This window comes from Sphaeramia orbicularis, chromosome 6 (assembly GCF_902148855.1).
Source record: "Sphaeramia orbicularis chromosome 6, fSphaOr1.1, whole genome shotgun sequence".
NCBI lineage: Eukaryota > Metazoa > Chordata > Actinopteri > Kurtiformes > Apogonidae > Sphaeramia > Sphaeramia orbicularis.
This window is the reverse complement of record NC_043962.1, coordinates 47642622-47660350: the sequence shown is the minus strand read 5'-3', so window position 1 is coordinate 47660350 and position 17729 is coordinate 47642622. Positions and strand designations below refer to the sequence as shown.

The 17729-nt window shown below is 38.6% G+C and overlaps 1 protein-coding gene and 1 long non-coding RNA gene across 2 annotated transcripts in view; one reads left to right on the top strand and one right to left on the bottom strand.

Moving 5' to 3' along the window:
* The window catches only part of LOC115421488 (A disintegrin and metalloproteinase with thrombospondin motifs 20), an 85380-nt gene that overhangs the window by 14560 nt on the left and 53091 nt on the right, over positions 1-17729 (bottom strand). Inside the window, exons 25-29 of the mRNA XM_030137393.1 lie at positions 15854-16018; positions 14902-15171; positions 12695-12856; positions 12346-12522; positions 930-1097 (exon numbers count right to left, since the gene is read on the bottom strand). Of these exons, the coding sequence (XP_029993253.1) occupies positions 930-1097; positions 12346-12522; positions 12695-12856; positions 14902-15171; positions 15854-16018 (942 nt within the window). The remainder of the gene's footprint in view (positions 1-929; positions 1098-12345; positions 12523-12694; positions 12857-14901; positions 15172-15853; positions 16019-17729) is intronic.
* Positions 2397-8994, top strand: LOC115421489 (uncharacterized). The gene is made up of 3 exons (XR_003935688.1): positions 2397-2835; positions 3755-3827; positions 4867-8994. It is a non-coding gene; the product is annotated as an uncharacterized LOC115421489 (long non-coding RNA).

Sequence of the window (17729 nt, the reverse complement as noted above, 5' to 3'; positions counted from 1 at the left end):
TTTTACCTAACTCCAGATTATTTCACCCCACAAATTTGCTGTGTAGGAGAGCAGGCTGTTGCGTAGTTGGTCAGAGAAATGGGTTACAGCGAACACCCACTGCTGCCTAAAACCAGAGCTGAGAGCTCCCAGAGACTTCTACGTAATAGAAATAATATCTCTGAGTACCAATGTCATACCAGCAGACTTTAGCAGTCTGTACTGCCAACAGCAGTCAGACTGTACAATTTGGACTTGAAGAATTTCTCTATTGGTTGATTATTCATGAATATTTTATGTTTTACCTCTGTGTGTTTTATCTTTTGTAAATTCTGCTGAAATTCAGTTTTTATAACTGTAAACGTGAATCAGTAAACTGAAACTGAAACTTCTTCTTAACTATTTGTTTTCTACTGTATGGAAAACTAAGCTCCATTTTTACATGGTTTTGGTCAATAAGCATTATGTACAATGAATGTACATGAATGTACATAAAAAACTGAGCATGTTTGTGATTGATACATGCAATTTTTTGAACAAGCTTTTGCATGTGATCTAACAGTAGATGGTTTAGTTTACAGAACAGCATCCAAAAGGAACTCACTGGCCGATTATCCTGACTGAATATTTCACAGCTAAAATATTTAACATTAGTCTGAACATTTTAAATCTGACACGTAAATGTCAAAGTACACTACATAAACAGTTTTGTAAATTCAGCCTGTGTTGTTTAGTTAACGCTTGAGGAAATGACATATTGCTAAAATAAACTGAGTTGTGATTGGACAGGTGCTCGTTGTGTACATGCCCTACATCTGCAACCTCTGGGAAGCCTTCAGCTCTGTTTGTGCTTGTGTTTCAGCTGTTAGTGGCAGTTACTGTTAGCATGGTGTCCTCAAGGGTCGGGTTATTTTGTGAGCCAGGGGAAACAGTGAGGGGAACATACATACCTCTGTCCACTTGTTGGCCTTCCAACTGGGGCATCTCCGTGCCCGACAGGACTTCTGTGTCCGCGGCCGAGGTAGATGCATGCAGTGCTCCTCCTCTATTTTGGTTTGGTTTTGATAAACACAGGCTATCTCCCGCTGCTTCATCCCTTGACCACAACTCACTGAACACTGGAGAGAGAAAAGGGAGGACGAGGGAGATGAGTGGAGGACAAGCAAAAGGAAGGTTACATTACCAAATTACCAGCTTCACAGCTCCCTATCTCTTTGACCTCATAGTCATGCTGTGCTATGCTGTGTTGAATTTTAATCTAAACAGCTAATATTTTATGTGCTAAGAAATGCATTAAATGTAAGAGGCAGTTATTGTCATTTTTAAACTAATAAAAGGGGGAAAAAGTGAATCTACAGTAGAATGATGGTAAATATATATATCTATCTGTACACCGTATACAGGACTGAGAGCTCAGCACAAGAGCACTCAGCGGACCCAACAGCTTCCTGGTGCATTTCATGGCCAAGTGAACACTCTGCAAACAAACTTCAACTAAACAACTCAAATGGATTTCACCTAAAGCTTTGGCCAAACACTCACACACAGATGGAATGCCGCCAACTATTTAACCTGTAAACAGAGGAATTACTTTTAGAGCTGCTGTGTGTGGCCAGTGATAGTGGAGGAAAAGATGCAGAGTGAAACATAGATACATACGCATGGCGAGACAATCATCTGGTACCAATAAAGAAGGTAGGAATACTTCAGGAAAGCAACAGATGACAAAAAAAGAAAAAAAAAACATAATGAATAAAAACCAGACACCCTGATGAAAGCCTTGAAAATGGCCTGAGATGGTAGATGAAAATATTCTAGAGTCTACAATCCCCATGAGGCCAGACAGCAATTAGGGTGCCAGCTATTTCTGCAAGTGGGCGCCCTAGTACAAAGCCACTCCAAACTGGGTGCTGGAATTGAATACACAAGACGAGGAGAACTACATTTTGTCTTAGCATATTTTCCAGTCCAGATAATAAACATAATATTGCATTGTCCCCTAATTATGAGCTCAGAGTGTTGCGTAACACCAAACACATTTTTTTTTTCAATGTGCTCATGGTACTCATCATACTACAGATGATGGTCTATGGAAATAATATAAAACCTAATCTTGCAGCTTGGTCTCCAGATTTACTTTCCTTTTTTTCATTTTTTTGACACTCACAGTTGTTTTATGGTGAAAAGATCTGCTGGTTTAGAGTTGAGTTGCACACTCCTCTGCAGTGTCTATCTGAAACAGCCTTCAGACAAAGCCACCTCCTGCCTTTTCTTTTAGAGTGTGGTTGACACTGCACACACATGCATCATACACTTTGTAATTACCAAGGCATTTTAAACACAGGGCTGGCTCAGCTGACGAAGAACATCAAAGCTGGACCAGAGCTGAGTGAGCATGGCAGATTCACATACCCGCTGTGCGCACGCTCAAAAATGATAACAGAACTACCTCTACCTCAGACAAGAGCAGAGACAGGCAAACATGTTGGGGGGGGATGAGGAGGGGTGCTAGCCCCTCCTTACTCCTGTAAAAGAAGAAGGAAAAAAAAAGAAAGAAAAAAAGGGAGGAAGAAAGGAAATCACAGCCATACGGGCTATGCTCCCCAGCTGAACTGTATCTGCATTTTAACTGTGGGAGAAATCGCTATATGGCGATGTGCTCCTCCCTCTACCCTGCCAACCTCATCTGTCAGCCATTAGTTAATCAGAGCTGGTAACACACAGAACAGAGAACTGGCACAGAGTGGGGGACCAAAGAACAGCCTCACCTCTGAAAGCAAGAAGAGGGCAAGAGCTCAGGGACCTCTGCTTCAGCGATCTACAGCTGGGCTGCTTCAATCACCAGCACCCTCTCAGGTAGGACTATTTCACTTATCACTTACTTTTAGCAGCTCAAAATGTGACAAGTTTCAGTTTAGCTCATTTTGTTTCTTCTATGTAAAATATGATGAATATTTGATGCATATCTTTAAAAAATTTATAATTAAAATGAATGTATGCATGTCTCATGAAAGTTTGTATCTATTACAAAGCACACTGCGTATTAGAATGTAGTCCATTGTACTGATAAAATGCTACATGTTCGTTATCTTCACTTCTATATGTAAGATCAATTTAAATCTGTCATGTTAATATCAGTAACATTCTCATTCCTAATATAAGGAAAAGGTCTTGAGGTCACTTTTTTAGAGAAAAATTAAGAAACATATTGCATAAATCAGTGGGTCACATGGGAAGTGAAACCCTTTACAGACAGACTTGCCCTCTCACATTGTCCCAGCAATTAATTTCACATGATTAGGTGGGTTAAACCTACTATAATCCCAGACAGAATGTAGATTACTATGAGGTGGAATGACTTAGCTGATTTAAATTTGTCACAGTTGAAAACCAGCCAAGCAAAACAGCTATTTAAATCAAGCTTCTAAGCAGAGCAACGTTTTCACACAGGAAGACAAAAAATGTTATTTTTGTGTTTATATCTATAGAAGCAGAAGCCTTTAATTGCTATGTTTAGCAGCGATAATGTGTTTTTCTTGATCTAATAGAGTTTCACGGTTCTGGAACAAATCACATAATTGAGTGCTAACTCAGGTCCCGCTAATTTATAACTATTCTGTGTGCTTTAAAACCATAAAACTGGGGAGCTTTGAGCATATGAGTCTGAGTTTGAGCAAAAGAACCAAATATGAACATGTTCAACAATGTTCTTGCTGATTTCATGGAGACATTTTAATCGGATAATCAGACTGATATTAGATACTCTTTTTTTGAGATCAAGATCTTTGTGTAGGACTGGCAGACAGCAACCTCAGCATGACCCCACCCACTTTTCTCTCCACTAACAGGTAAGCCAATACGACACATGGAAACTGTTAGGCATCCAAGAGAAACTTGACTTGAGTTTAAATATCTGTCACTCTGCCAGTATGGCAGTCAGAGCAGATAATACAGTACCTCACAGACGGAGGGTAAATTCCACAGAACCATTCAAACACTTTGGCTCACATTAAAACTACTTTGAGTTTAAATGTGGATTTGTTTTATCAGTAATTCAGCAGCCTCAAGCACTGAATCAAAACATTTATTACTGTGAGAGCTATAATTACACTTATAAAGCCTTTTTGTTTGGTCATAAAAGCAGATTTGAGTGTTTTGAAAGCACTGGTTTATGATGGATCTAAGAAAAACAAAGTGATTTTGCAGATTAGGGAATGCTAAAGGGAATTAATCTATAGTACTTAAACCTGCTTTTTCTATGCCACAACAACATAATTAAATAATTTTCAACACAAAACACAAAGTTATGACTGTACCATCAAATTTTAATATATCCTGTTAGTATAAAAAGGTTGTTCAAAGGTTATTATGGCACTAATGATGTATTTGTTGTACATAAATTATAATAAGCCGGATTGTTTCTTAAAATGTGAGCACCAGGGCTAAATTCCAATCACACTGCTGAATGCTCTCAACGCAAAAGGATGGTAATGCCAAGCATATGGTATCTGCAGCTACAGTGACTCTTCAAAGGAGCGCAGTGCTGACCTGGAGCAAGAACAAACTTGCAAGAGTACAGGAGTAGACAGTGTGAAGGGAGACTAGAACTATATCCCTGGCTTTACGTTGTCAAGGTTGAGATAAAGTATCTTTGAACAAAACCTGCTGATTATGGTCGATGAGTCTCACACAAAATCTCTACAAAAAGCAAGGAACGAGAGATAAATAGAACTGAATGCACTTTGACAGTGTTGTGTCTTTTCTTGCAGTTTTATCAGTATCACTGTGACTCTAGTGCATGTATTAAACAACAGATGAGACAAAGAAATTGAGATTGACAGAAAATTCAGGCTGCTTTTCTTTTCATTTCATGCTCTTCTTTTGCAGGGAGGTTTTAAAGACAGAAGTCAAAACAACACATGTTGTCAACATGGGAACAGCTGGTAAGAGCGGCGTCATGGGGCAGAAGAATGTCAAGAGTCATAGATCTTTTATCCATCAGGCTGAAGAAGCCACCCAAGCTTACTAGCAGAGTCAAATCCTCTCTTTAATTCAACTCAACTCAGTTGGCTCTAACTTTATAACGTTTTCTTTTTAAGTTGTAGAAATATGCTGGATAGCAAAGTTAAGTTATAGTAATGAATGATTAAATTCACATGTGAGAAATAATGCAATATTATTCACCCCAGAATGGGTTCATTGCATGAAGTGGAAATAATTTCCTGTCTGTCATAGCAGTTCCGGACGGAGTTGTCAGCTGCAGCATACATGAATAATCAGCTAAATCTAAACAGCATATTCTGTGCTTCCATGCCAAAGTATGACTTTGCCATCGCCAAAGAGTTAAATAAACACCCAGTTGAGTAGGCATATACAGTTTCTTCAACACTGTTTCCTTTTAAGTCAACACCACTCAGAAAAGATACACCAAGCCACCATAAGTCAAAAGGAATGGCAAAACAGCCAACTGTCTAAACATTCAACTGAGTGCTGTTTCCATTAACGTGTTATAACGAAACATCCAATGCTGCTCAGATGACGAGCACTCTGCAGATGGGAAAAATGATGAATAACTCCAAACAAACTAAAGCAGATTCTTGATGACAAAAGTTGAAAAATACAAACACCAGGTCAAAATCTCACCGTCTACCCCCCTCTTCCTGCTAGATATTGCCCAGCTGTTTTTCTAATCTGTCACAGCAACCAGCTTCACACAACAAGTATAGAAGGAAGTATGGAAAAGCTCAGGGGAAAGGAAGCACTTGACCTTGTATTTGAATTTACAGGGAAAAAAAAGGAAGTTAACAGCTGTTTACTAAAATGCTTTATTTCAATTCTCCAATAAGCTCTGCTTTCCCAGTGCATGATCTTAGTTGTAAAACATATAACTCATGACTCTATCAGCACAAGAAATACCATTTAAAACACATTAGTCAAATGTAATACACTGCGTATTTCTTTTAAAACACTGTAATGTAGGTTTTTCAAGACTTCAAGCTAAACTAATAGTACAAATTGTAAGTTTTTAAGGATTACACATGGAAAAAACACCCAAAAACAAACTGCAGCGTAGTGCATCACTGACATGGCATATGGAATTTCTTCACCATCTGTGCACCATTGGCCAACTGAGAGCGTAGAAACAGACCTGACAGGTAGCTGATTCACATGGAAAAAACAGCACACGCTTGCAAATAGTTTAGTATAAGTGTAGCATCATCCAAAATGTTCTAAATTACACCTGAAACAAACACAGTGGTAGATAGAAAATAAATGGAGCTACCTACTTCTAAAGGGGGGTGAGTGCATTTTCAGTACACCTAATTTATCAATGTCATTAGCATATGAGTGGGAAAAAAAAAGCTCTCTGACAGAGATCATGAGTTCCACTGACTCCATTTCATTCCATCAACTTGATAGCACTGACAAGCCCGAACAGGACCAGGCCCCATCCAGTCTGTGTAGGCTTTATGTGAGAAAACTTGCCGTTTGACTATGAGAAGCGACTCCTAGAGGCTCCCGACCACTTCATAATACTTGACCAAGAGTTGAGGAAAAGCAGACACTCTCAACCTGTGTCAAAGTAAGGCAGTGTTCCCTATCATTCGATGAGCCTGGGGTAAACCAACCTAAACGGTTCCAGACTTTCACGCCCTGTCTCCTCTCATTTCATCCTGCTGCATCTGTTCCCAGCTTGGATCACCCACAAAACAACATATACCCCCTGCTCGATGGGCTGCGTTCTTAATTTCTTCCAATACTCTGCACAAACTCATTGTGGTTTAGAGTCAAGTCTTATTCCTCCAGATGGGGCAGGCACAGCATTAATGCCCTCCTTTTACTGCCCTAATCTATACGAGAATGCCTGTGTTAAAATGTAAAATGTGTTGTTGACGTTTTTTTAACTACTTCACCAAATTGCTGATTTGGAATCTGAGCTGTGATCCAAATATTTTGAGTTTTCACATAACATCTCTCAGCATCTGCTTGTCCGCCTCCCAAAAATTAATGGTTTGCCAAAATCTGTAGGCCGTAGTGTTGACTTTTAATCATCAACTGAACTATTTTGCTTTCTCTTAAAGGCCGAAATGAAACATTATCTCCTAACTCACATTTGAATTAAAGCCAAGACAAGAGCCATGCTTGTGAGGACCACGAGGGACCTTCCAGCCACAGCTTCAATTGCTCAAAGTCAACTGGCATATGGGCAGGATCAAGAAACACAAGCCCAATGATGTCACGACCAAATGACCCCAGGGTGATAGGTTTGGGGAATGTTCTTGCAAATGCCCTCAGGCCAAAGTCAAGTATGTCAATGTTGTGCATGTGGATTTCATTTAAGCCATGATTGGTCCACAAACGCTCAATGGAGGTCCCCCTCCATGGGAAACCCACTCTTAACAGGAAACGGTATGTTTTTGTTAGTAACAAACAGGCATAAATTCCTAAAATGGTGCCTTGGTTGCCAATTTATCACACACAGCCTTATTGTTGATCTTTGCACACATTTGACATTTGCCTCTGAGGTAATTACCATTAGTTAATGATATTTGCATTCTTGATAGTTTATGTTGAACTCTGTGTCTGTTATCCGAATTTTGTGCAATAAATGTGATAATTGTTTTGTGTCTTTTCTTTTTATAATATGACAAATTGTGTTTGGATGACCTGCAAATGAAAAAGAATATGGCCTTGGGTAAGACATACTGCAAAATAAGGGGTCCGGGATTCAAAAGCAAAAACAAGCTAGATATGTTTTGGATATTAACGACAAAGAAAAGCAAAGCTTTTTCAAAATAGCACTCATAATTTTGGACATCATTGCGTTTTTGTTTATTTATCTGTACAATGATTTGTTAACTCATTCTAAGACGAGCCAATAAATAACCCAGGATGTCTTTGGAGATCAGAAAGTATGAAATATAGTTTCTTAGGGGTTTTAATATATCTAAAAACATTTGACATATATAAATTAAAGGTAAATAGGCATAAGATCTCAAAAGAAACTTCTGATTGATAGGCTACTGATGAGGAGTCCTTGAGAATCAAAACATACTTTTTGGAATTAAACTGATGGACCAGGCTATTACACAAGGTAAGAATATATTGACAATGTTATGCAATAACAAAAATCAGCGCCCACATGAATGTGGCATAAGGACATAAAGTTTTAGGTCTATTAATTAAAAAAATTCCATAACATGAATGAATCCATTGCATGTGGGCGTCTGCATTTATTAACATAGACCTATTTAACATAAATTTTTACAATGCAGTAAAATTACCTACATTTATTTGCTTATTGGTGAGTCTGGTGATTATGTATAAAGAAGTCATTTGATCATGTTTATAGACATCATAATATTTATCTTTTAACACATTTGTATTTGTGTATTTCTCCCCAATTTTACTTAAAGCAGGACAATGTGACATCCATTAATCAAACATCAATACTGTGCAAATACTGGCGTTTTACAAGTTTACTTTTGGATCTCCTTCACTAAATAATCTTTGCCAGCATGAATTAATACCAATTATTGTTGTAGTAAAAGTAATACTCTGTGGATCTCCTGCCAAATACATTACAGAGAGCTCCATTAATACAATGGTAAACAGATGTGCCACCAGGCGCCAAAGTTTGATTTGGACTGTGCATGCTTTCTCCAGGGAGATTACGAAATAAAATGCTCCAACTCATAAAAGGAAAAGGCCAGCCTCGTTCTTCTGCTGTATTATGCAGAGGTATGCAAAGTCTTGCAGATACTATGGAGAAAGACTTAAAATATGCCCCCAAAGGATTACTGAAATGGCAGCTAAACTGCATGAAGTCAACTGAGGGTCAAATACCAAAACTTATCAGAATGGGCCAAAAGTCATGTCTTTTCCATGGGCTGTTTACAGTAACTCATCTACACACAATACAGTGCATAAACATGTGGTTTACCAATGTACTGCATAGCAACTCTATTTGTAAGATGCAATGTCAAAAAAATAAATCATATATTTTAAATAATACCCATTTCCAGTGTATTGTGTCTTTTTTGCCTGTCAGTTTCAAAAAAAAAAAAAAAAACAGTTGCAAGTACTTTTTTGATTTGTGTTTGACATATAGTATGTGTATAAATTGTGTTCTTTGATTTTTTGAACAAAGATATTCTGAACCTGTGCCAGTTTGTTGAGTTTGTCAGTAAAATATTACATTAAAAAACAACACAAATTTCACACTTATGTTTCTTTAATAATCTTTACAGTGGGAAAAGCTAAGTCAACAGGTTTATGTATTTTTGCTTGTGAATGAAATAAATAGCAAAACCAAAAACAACAACAACAATAAAATATGAAAAATAAAGCAAAAGTTGCATTTTGGAGTGTGGCAACTGTGCAACACAGGGTTAAAAAAAAAATGTGTTGGAGGGAATGAAATTGCCATGTCTGAGGAGACTTGGTTAAACTGGAAGTCTTGGTGAAAAAAGAAGCAAATGAACAAAGAAAGAGAATGCAGAGATCCTCACTGCAGAGGATACGGACATAAATATACACCCAACTGCAACACTTCACCTGAAATATGTGTCACAATAATTTGATGTTGCCTTAACCAACATATTATTAAGAGTGCTTATATGTCACATTTAAAGTGGTCACAAATTGCTAGCAGGAGCCTGGATCTGCAAAGCAACACTGGAAAGTGTCTGAGTGCCTGGCTCAGAGTCCAACACATGCTCTCTAAAGTACATATGCTACAGAGTGGACAGCACACACTACAATGCTGAACTGAGCTAAAACTACCTCAAATACAAGTAACAACAGCAACATGTTTTAACCCATAAAGACCCAAACATGTACTGGTGACCAAAACCATCTACTGATCTAAAATGTTTAATACTTGGTGATTTTGACATTAAGACATTACGTTTTGCTTAAGTTTTGCTTAATGTCTTGCACCCCCGTTCATAAGCTATGGATAGCTTCTGGGATTACCCATTTTACAAAATCATATCTTGCTGGAAATTATGAATATAACTTGTATACGTAATTTAAATGATTTGTAAATAAATGTGAACTGAAACTGAACCACTAATCCTATCAATACATGTATATAATTAGAGTAAAATACAGTTTGTCATCTTTTCATGGTCATCAGATATGACCCATTTGGATGTTCAGAGGCCCCGTAGTGAACGTGGAAACACCATCATCTTCTACAACATTGATTCACCAAATGACAGTGGATGGACACACTGATTTTATGTTCAGTTAATAATATATACTTTTTCTTCAGTTTACTCTGTTTTTGATACAATAACCCTAACTTTTAATTGAGCTTTAATTAACACGTACATGATCAGTAAATTAAATAAAGGAAAATGCCTATTTATATACCTTAAAATGTAAAATACAGAGCATAAATTTAGAGTAAATGGTGATAGATCACTTAAGAAAGGTTACAGATATAGAGAAAAAAATTGGAAACTACCACAAAAGTAGCACTAGGTCTTTATGGGTTAAACATACTGTTGATCCAAGTGCTGCTGCTTGACAGACGTGTAGTATGTAAATTTGTGTTGCTGTAAAATGCTTCAAACTAATTGCTTCCAACTTACAAACTTCCCTTGTACAATACCGTATAAACATCAGAAAGTAGGCCAGATAAAGACTAAGGTAACTAATATGAGTAATTTCTAATAGAAACCTCTTTAATTTCTAAATAAACCCATTAGGGCTTGAAAGCATGGCCTCTTTCGTTGCTAAATGGTGATCCTGGATCACTGGCCAGGTCACATGACAGCAGACATAGAAGGCTCATGACAGCAGTGTTCAGGTGACATGTGTCAGTAAATGACAAATATGACAAATAATTCAAGTAAAGTGTTACATAAGTCTAAACTGGGGAAAAAAAAACACATTAAAGCTGCAACAATTAAAAATCTATTGTAAACAAATAAATAAAGTTTCATTTGAACAAATCCTTCAGAAATACAAAAACTGGCCAAAGGAATGAGACAGCAACAAATGACCATAGTTTCAACAGGAGGAGGTATCTGTGTGCGTTTGATGATGGAGCTGAGAAACGATAAGTGGAAGTTGTTCAGATAAAGGGAGAACATCACAGATCCAGTTCATCATCACAGAACAGTTCAATAAACTACACTGATGCGGCCTACTATTAGCAGAAATATGATCAAACTCAACTTTCACAACTCTGCACCTGGAGAATTTATAGCACCTTATTATAATCACTAGCAGAATTCACAATTCCAAATGTTTAGCATTTTAACAGCTATTTCTAACAGTTCATGAAGTTTCTGCCCTTGTTTAATTTTTGCAGTATGGCTTCATCTGTGATTATTTGCAAAGGAAGAACCAGAGATTGAATACACTTATAAAATACTTAAAGAGTTTATATTTGCTTTTATCCTGCTTGATATAAACTGGGCTTAACTGAAAATCTTAACATAAATATTTTTTCTATATTTGTCAACATTCTGTATTTCAGATCTGTTTATTATAAAATGCTATTGAATGTTCTTGTAAGGTTCATCATATTGAACTTTTTTTGCTACTGTGTGAAGATAAGTTAACTTATTATACCCAGAGATGCAGCCATTTTGAATTGTATTTCAACTTAGTAAAAAACACATCATCAAAAACATTAATGACACATGTTTGAAAATATTTTCCTCTGTACAAACTGCATTTACTCATCGAGAGATACAAGAGGTCTGACCAAGAGCACCAGCAAAAATATTAAATATAACATTAAATGACGAAAACTACCTACTTGAAAAATAAAATCATACTGTACAAAGATACATACAAAATACACTAACAGTCATTTGTTGCTGTTCAATAAACATCAAAATATTAACTCTTATACACAAATATACACTTGTGTACTTCTGATACAGGGTGAAGACAGCAATAACAACAAAGAACATTTACTTCACACCACATATATGAAATAAATATTTTCTAGAGTTACGCCTCTACAGATATACGGCATTGTTGGACAACACTGTCGGTCTGATTTATAGGACTTAATTTGGAGTCTAGGCTCAAAATGGGATACATGTGTTTTTAATGATCCCCTAAGTGGAGCAGCATTTTGTTTTTGTGTATTTTTGTTTCTTTTTTTCTCATTTCTAATCAGCACCATGGTACTGCAGGGCCCATCTGGGTGGGCTGGAGAAGGCTATCGAACAATGGTGGCAGGTAACCAGCTCTCGATTGAATCTCCTACAGTTTACGGCTAAAAACTCACTCAGAACAAAAGGTCTGAAGCAATTTTAGCACACCCCATGTTTACTTACAGTGATGTGCCCTCAGTTAGGAAATTAAGCTGGAAGGAACAAGGTAGTACTATCGTACCGGCTTCCACGGTCTGCGGTGCCAGGAGGCGGAGCCTGGGCATGGCTGCAGGTTGCATTGCTCCATGTCTGGCGGCTTGTCCAGTATATCACAGTTGTATTCATTGAGCCTCTGTCCATTGGGCCTTTGACAAACCACCAGGCGAGTTCTCCTTCCTCCACCACATGTTTGGGTGCACTGCAGAAGACAAAAACATTTTCAGGATCCTTTCAGCATGTGTCAGACGTGCCCTTTTCAACTGTTTTAAAAGTGACTTTACAAACTTTGTCCCTTGAGCTGGAAGACCTAACTATCAGAGACAAGAGTGAGCAGACTAATTATTAAATCCTCAGCCACAAATATATCTCACCTCTCCCCAGACACCATAATTCCACAGAGGGCAAGGCCCAGAGTCGCAGCTCTTAGACTCGGCAGGTTTGACCCTCTCATCACAGTAACTGTTACTACGACCGTCAGCGTCCTGACAGACCACCACTCGCCTCTGAAAGCCTCCTGCGCAGGTACTGGAACACTAGACAAAGACACAAAACAAGGTATGTCAATTACAAATATGACTGGTCACATAAAAAGTATATAAATACATTTTAACTTGCATTTACGATACTTATTTTCCCTTAAGGCTTTAACACAGTTATTTGCTTTCATTCATAAGATTACATGCATTGGAGTTTATTTCACTATTCTAATCAAAAGGTATGATAATTAACCACTGTTTAATTTTGTCCCAAAACTTCCTGATACATCTGATATTAAAAAAAAATAAATGATGTCTTGATTTTCTCCAGTGAAAAATGGAGCGAAAGCAGTGCAGCTACAGTAAACAATCAGTTATGCTATATTCATGTACCTGAGTTTATCCAAGGCAAAACCTAGTTGCACTGTTAAAATGATCTTCCTAAGATGGGAAACATTAGCCCATGAAGGACAGTGTCAAACACTGAACATTACAGCCTTGAACAGAGCAGTAGGTACATTCTGCATCCAATTAAAATGACACATCCCCACTGTCAATGGGAGTGAGTACAGTCAGTGCCCTCTAAGTGAGGGAGGACAGCACAAAGTGAGCCTGAACAGCAGTGCCTTCGGTCAAGTTCATTATGTGAGATTTAACAGCACATGCACAGTTAAATGTCTCTGCTGGAGGGATAAAAACAGAAAAATGCTCCTCTCCGGGCTTTTAGAAAATGGAAACCATAGGAAGACACATTCCCCAAACATAAGCTAGAATGCTGGTGTGTGTGAGCCATCTTTTAAATGTCTTCTACTCATTAGGGGAAGTACAAGTTGTGGAAGTATCACAGTTACATTGTTGAGATGACAATAAACAGAAGTTGAATGACTTAAGTACATGAAAAAAAGTGCTTTGTGTAAATATTCTTGTGCTGGAATTTATGCCCACCAGATTCAAGGCCAAGGACACTAAGAGAATTAGGAACATAAACACGCTCAAACTATTTTGATTTGTTAATGTCCAATCCAATTCAGTCAAAAAATCAAGGCGCTATTCAGAGGAAACTCTCATGGTGTCTCAGCTACAGCATACTGAATGTCTATATGTACATTAACACACCAAATACACTGTATACACTCTGCAATCCCGTGTACACATTGCAATCTGTCCCTTGGTGCTGCTGCTAAAGTGCTTTACCATGTATGGCCCTTTCAGCCCTCGGAAATAAAAACATCTGCTACCTCCATGTTAATGTGTTCATAAGAATGTGTTTACAGATACATATACTCGAGGCCATCGTGACAACACATTGTCTTACATGTTACGCACTACGGTGGCTGTAATGCATATAATTCCCTACTGGCTTGATTACTTTAAAGCTGTGGGAGACTTTCATGACCAATTTTTCATCAAAACTGTAAAACCTCTGTCATAGCCTAAGTATCACAAATCTGTAAGTCTTTCTGTGATTACTCACCTGAATCTCTTGGATGACGGTGAACAATTTCAAAGTGCCATCCACCAAAAACAAACCATTTGTTTACAAACAGAGGTAACTTGGGCATCTTCGGAATTTTGTCACGACGTGCATTGTGGGAAGCAAAGGTTCGCACGTCCACCTGGCAGCGGCAGCTGCAACAGACACGATGCGGAAACGGCAGAAGCTCCGCTTCCCTCTATGCATATTCCTCCTGCCATTTCCTTGTCGTGTTTGTTGCTTTTTCATCCTGCTGCCAGGCGGCTGCGTTAACCTTTGCTTCCCACAATGCACATCATGACAAAATTCCAAAGATGCCCGAGTTACCTACAGGCTCTGTTTATAAACAAAAGGTTTGCTTATGGTGGATGGCACTTTGAAATTGTTCACCGTGATGCAAGAGATTCAGGTGAGTAATTACAGAAAGACTTACAGATTCGTGATACTTAGGCTATGATGGGGTTTTACAGATTTGATGAAAAATTGGTCACAAAAGTCTCCCACACCTTTAAGGTTTGAATTTCAGTCCATCTACAGATCTTTATAGGCTCTGGGATTGGTGGAATATACAGAGGATAAAATACTTGTGCACAGAATTGTTTCCTCAAAGATCACATGTTTCACATACTGCGCCCCACGGTCCGGTCCTCCACTGGTTATCTGCTGAGGGAACGTTCCAACTGCTGTGACCAGGATGGCGACCTGGGTCCTGGGGATATCCATAAGGCTGGTCGTTGATGCGTTGGCGATGATAGATAGACGAGCAGGGTACAGCGGTACACTCCTGTTCTGTTGCGGGCCTCTCATCCGGGTCACAGAAAGAGTGGTCGACTGGCTGGTGGTAGTTTGAGCAGACCACCTGTCTGGTGGTTCTCCCCGTGCCACATGTCACTGAACACTAAGCACAAAGGTGAAGAAAACAATAACAAAATAGATCTGAGGTAAATAAGGAAAAATAATACACATTGAGTGTATCTATATAGAAAAATACTTAAGGTTCTCTAATTGTAAAGTAGACACAAGATTTCAGATGTTCACTCAACTACATGGTCTGTACTGCTGTGCAACAAAAACTACACTGATCTGATGTGACTGGAATGATGGTGTCAGGCCAAAATATAAAAGACTGACTGCCTTATGGGGCAGAAATTATACCATTTTTAAATGTTCTTGACATTACCCATGATCAATATCCAATCTGCGTGTATTTTCTTTCAGTTTCATGCATTAATAAATTTTGTGTAGTAAATCAAGATCAAACTTTTTAGTTGTTTTCAACCTAAGCCATGTGTTGTGACGCCTCTTCAGTCCTCAGTGGCATTTCGTGAGAGCCTTAAATGGTATTTATTTCACAAAAACAAAGTGTAATTAAAAGATCATGACAGAATCACTATAAATCATCCCTGGCTCCTTAAATTTAAGATAAACAACCCCATCACTGATCTTTTCGTGATACCACCAAGTCTCACATGTCCAGTCTTAACTGTCCAACATTACAGCTGTACCAAATACCAGTTTTGTTCCAGAGTAAGTGAAAAACATCTGTATTGATTGGACACAGTGTTAAATGTTTGACTCACAGGAGACCACTCCCCAGCACGCCACTGGCCACAGGGGCTGAAGCAGGAAGAGGACTCTGGGGGGCGGGGCAGGTGTGCACAGTATGATTCATCAGCAACTCCTCCCTGGGCATCTCTGCAGCTGACATAACGGGCCCGTTTCCCCTTGCCACAGGACACTGAGCACTGCAAGACATGCAGATCCATACAGGGCAGAGTTAGAGGTTTTTATATGACACAATGCAAGGACACATCCATTTTCCCAAGTTCAAATTCTCAGCATGTTGAATCCATCCATTCATTTTCTGGATGTGGAGGAGGAGCAGCTCTACTGTCAGACACAACAGCCTTCCAGCCTGGCCTCTCGTCTCCTGCACTCCGGTATAGACTTTCCTGGGGAGGCTGAGCAGTGTGAAGCCCCTATAGATGGGACACACTTTCCAGTCCCTCTTCTTAAACAGGGGAATCACCAATCCAGCATCAAAATCCCAAACCTCCAGGGCAACACCGCAACATCTACAGCCTTAAGGTACTCTGATCGAATGTAAACCACCTCCATAGCCCTGCCTTATAAGTTCTTTCTGTATCAGAGACCTCAGTCCTACTGTGCAATGCACAAATACGCACTGTGAAAGTAGCTGATTTGATGTGTGTTACAATGTTTGAAAATAGCAAATGATAATGGAAATGAGACACTGAGTAAAAATATTTAATGCCATATACTGTACATGAAGCACATACAGCTTTCAGTTGCAGTGGTACATGTAGTAGCCACAAAATAACCTAAACCCTGCATGGAAAGTAACCTCAGTAGGTTCAAGTTATGTTTAATTTGTAGTTATGAAAGTCCCAACAAGTGCATAATTCAAGAAAACTGTAATCTGTTTCTTTTGGTGCAATTTGTTCTTTTCCGTTTGTCTCATGCAGAATGAGATAAACATTTTCTTCCTACCTTGGATATTATTAAGATATTCAATTGTTTCAATCTGTGAGCACGTCAAGCAAGACTTGAGAGTGGATTGCATGAGATTTGTTTTCAAATTTGTCAGTAAGTCAACTTGATTGAAAATTATTTTGTTTATGTTTGTTGCAGTGCTGTTTCATGTGCTTTGTCAAAAGCAGCACATCTTAAAATAATACTTCTATTTTCATTTGTTAGACTCCACCACATTAAAATGATTTAGTATCTTTTTCACTTGCTTTCAGGAGTTCATGTACTGTCACCAGTGTCCTGAAATGACTCCCTGATCAACTTTCACCTGCTTATACTCTATAGTTGTACCCCTAAGAGCTGAACAGGAAATCATTGTAAACATTTCTGAGAGGATGAATACCTAATGCAATCAAATGGCTCCAGACGAAATAGGCACGTTAATATCCCTATCGTATCAATGACACTCTAAATTCCATGATTTCACACAAACAGGATGGCAGTTCTGCAGCTTGAGGAAATGTATGCGTGTATGTGTGTATTAAGTGCGCATAAGACCACACTGGCGCTGGCCTCTTTGACATGTGAGCTCACACCGACTTTCAGATTGACAGGCGGGGTTCAATCTTAGAAACGGTAGACTCGTGTTTAGATGAAATCTGGTTTTCATTTTCAGCAAGTAACAATGCAAAGCATCAGAGAGACAGAGGGGCCTCTCAGTCCAGACAGAGGAGCCTGTGTGTATGTCTGCATATGTGTGTGTGTAAATGCAACAGGGGGTAGAAAAGACAATACCAAGGAGGATCATGGTCCTGTACAGTATGTTCTATCTAAAAGAATGTTTGGATATACAATAAAACTTAATACTGGTGCCAGCCTAATACTGGTGAACACACACATGCTTGCACAAACCCCATCATTACCGGTGTGTAGTACTAGTCCTTTGCACACACAGAAACACACAAA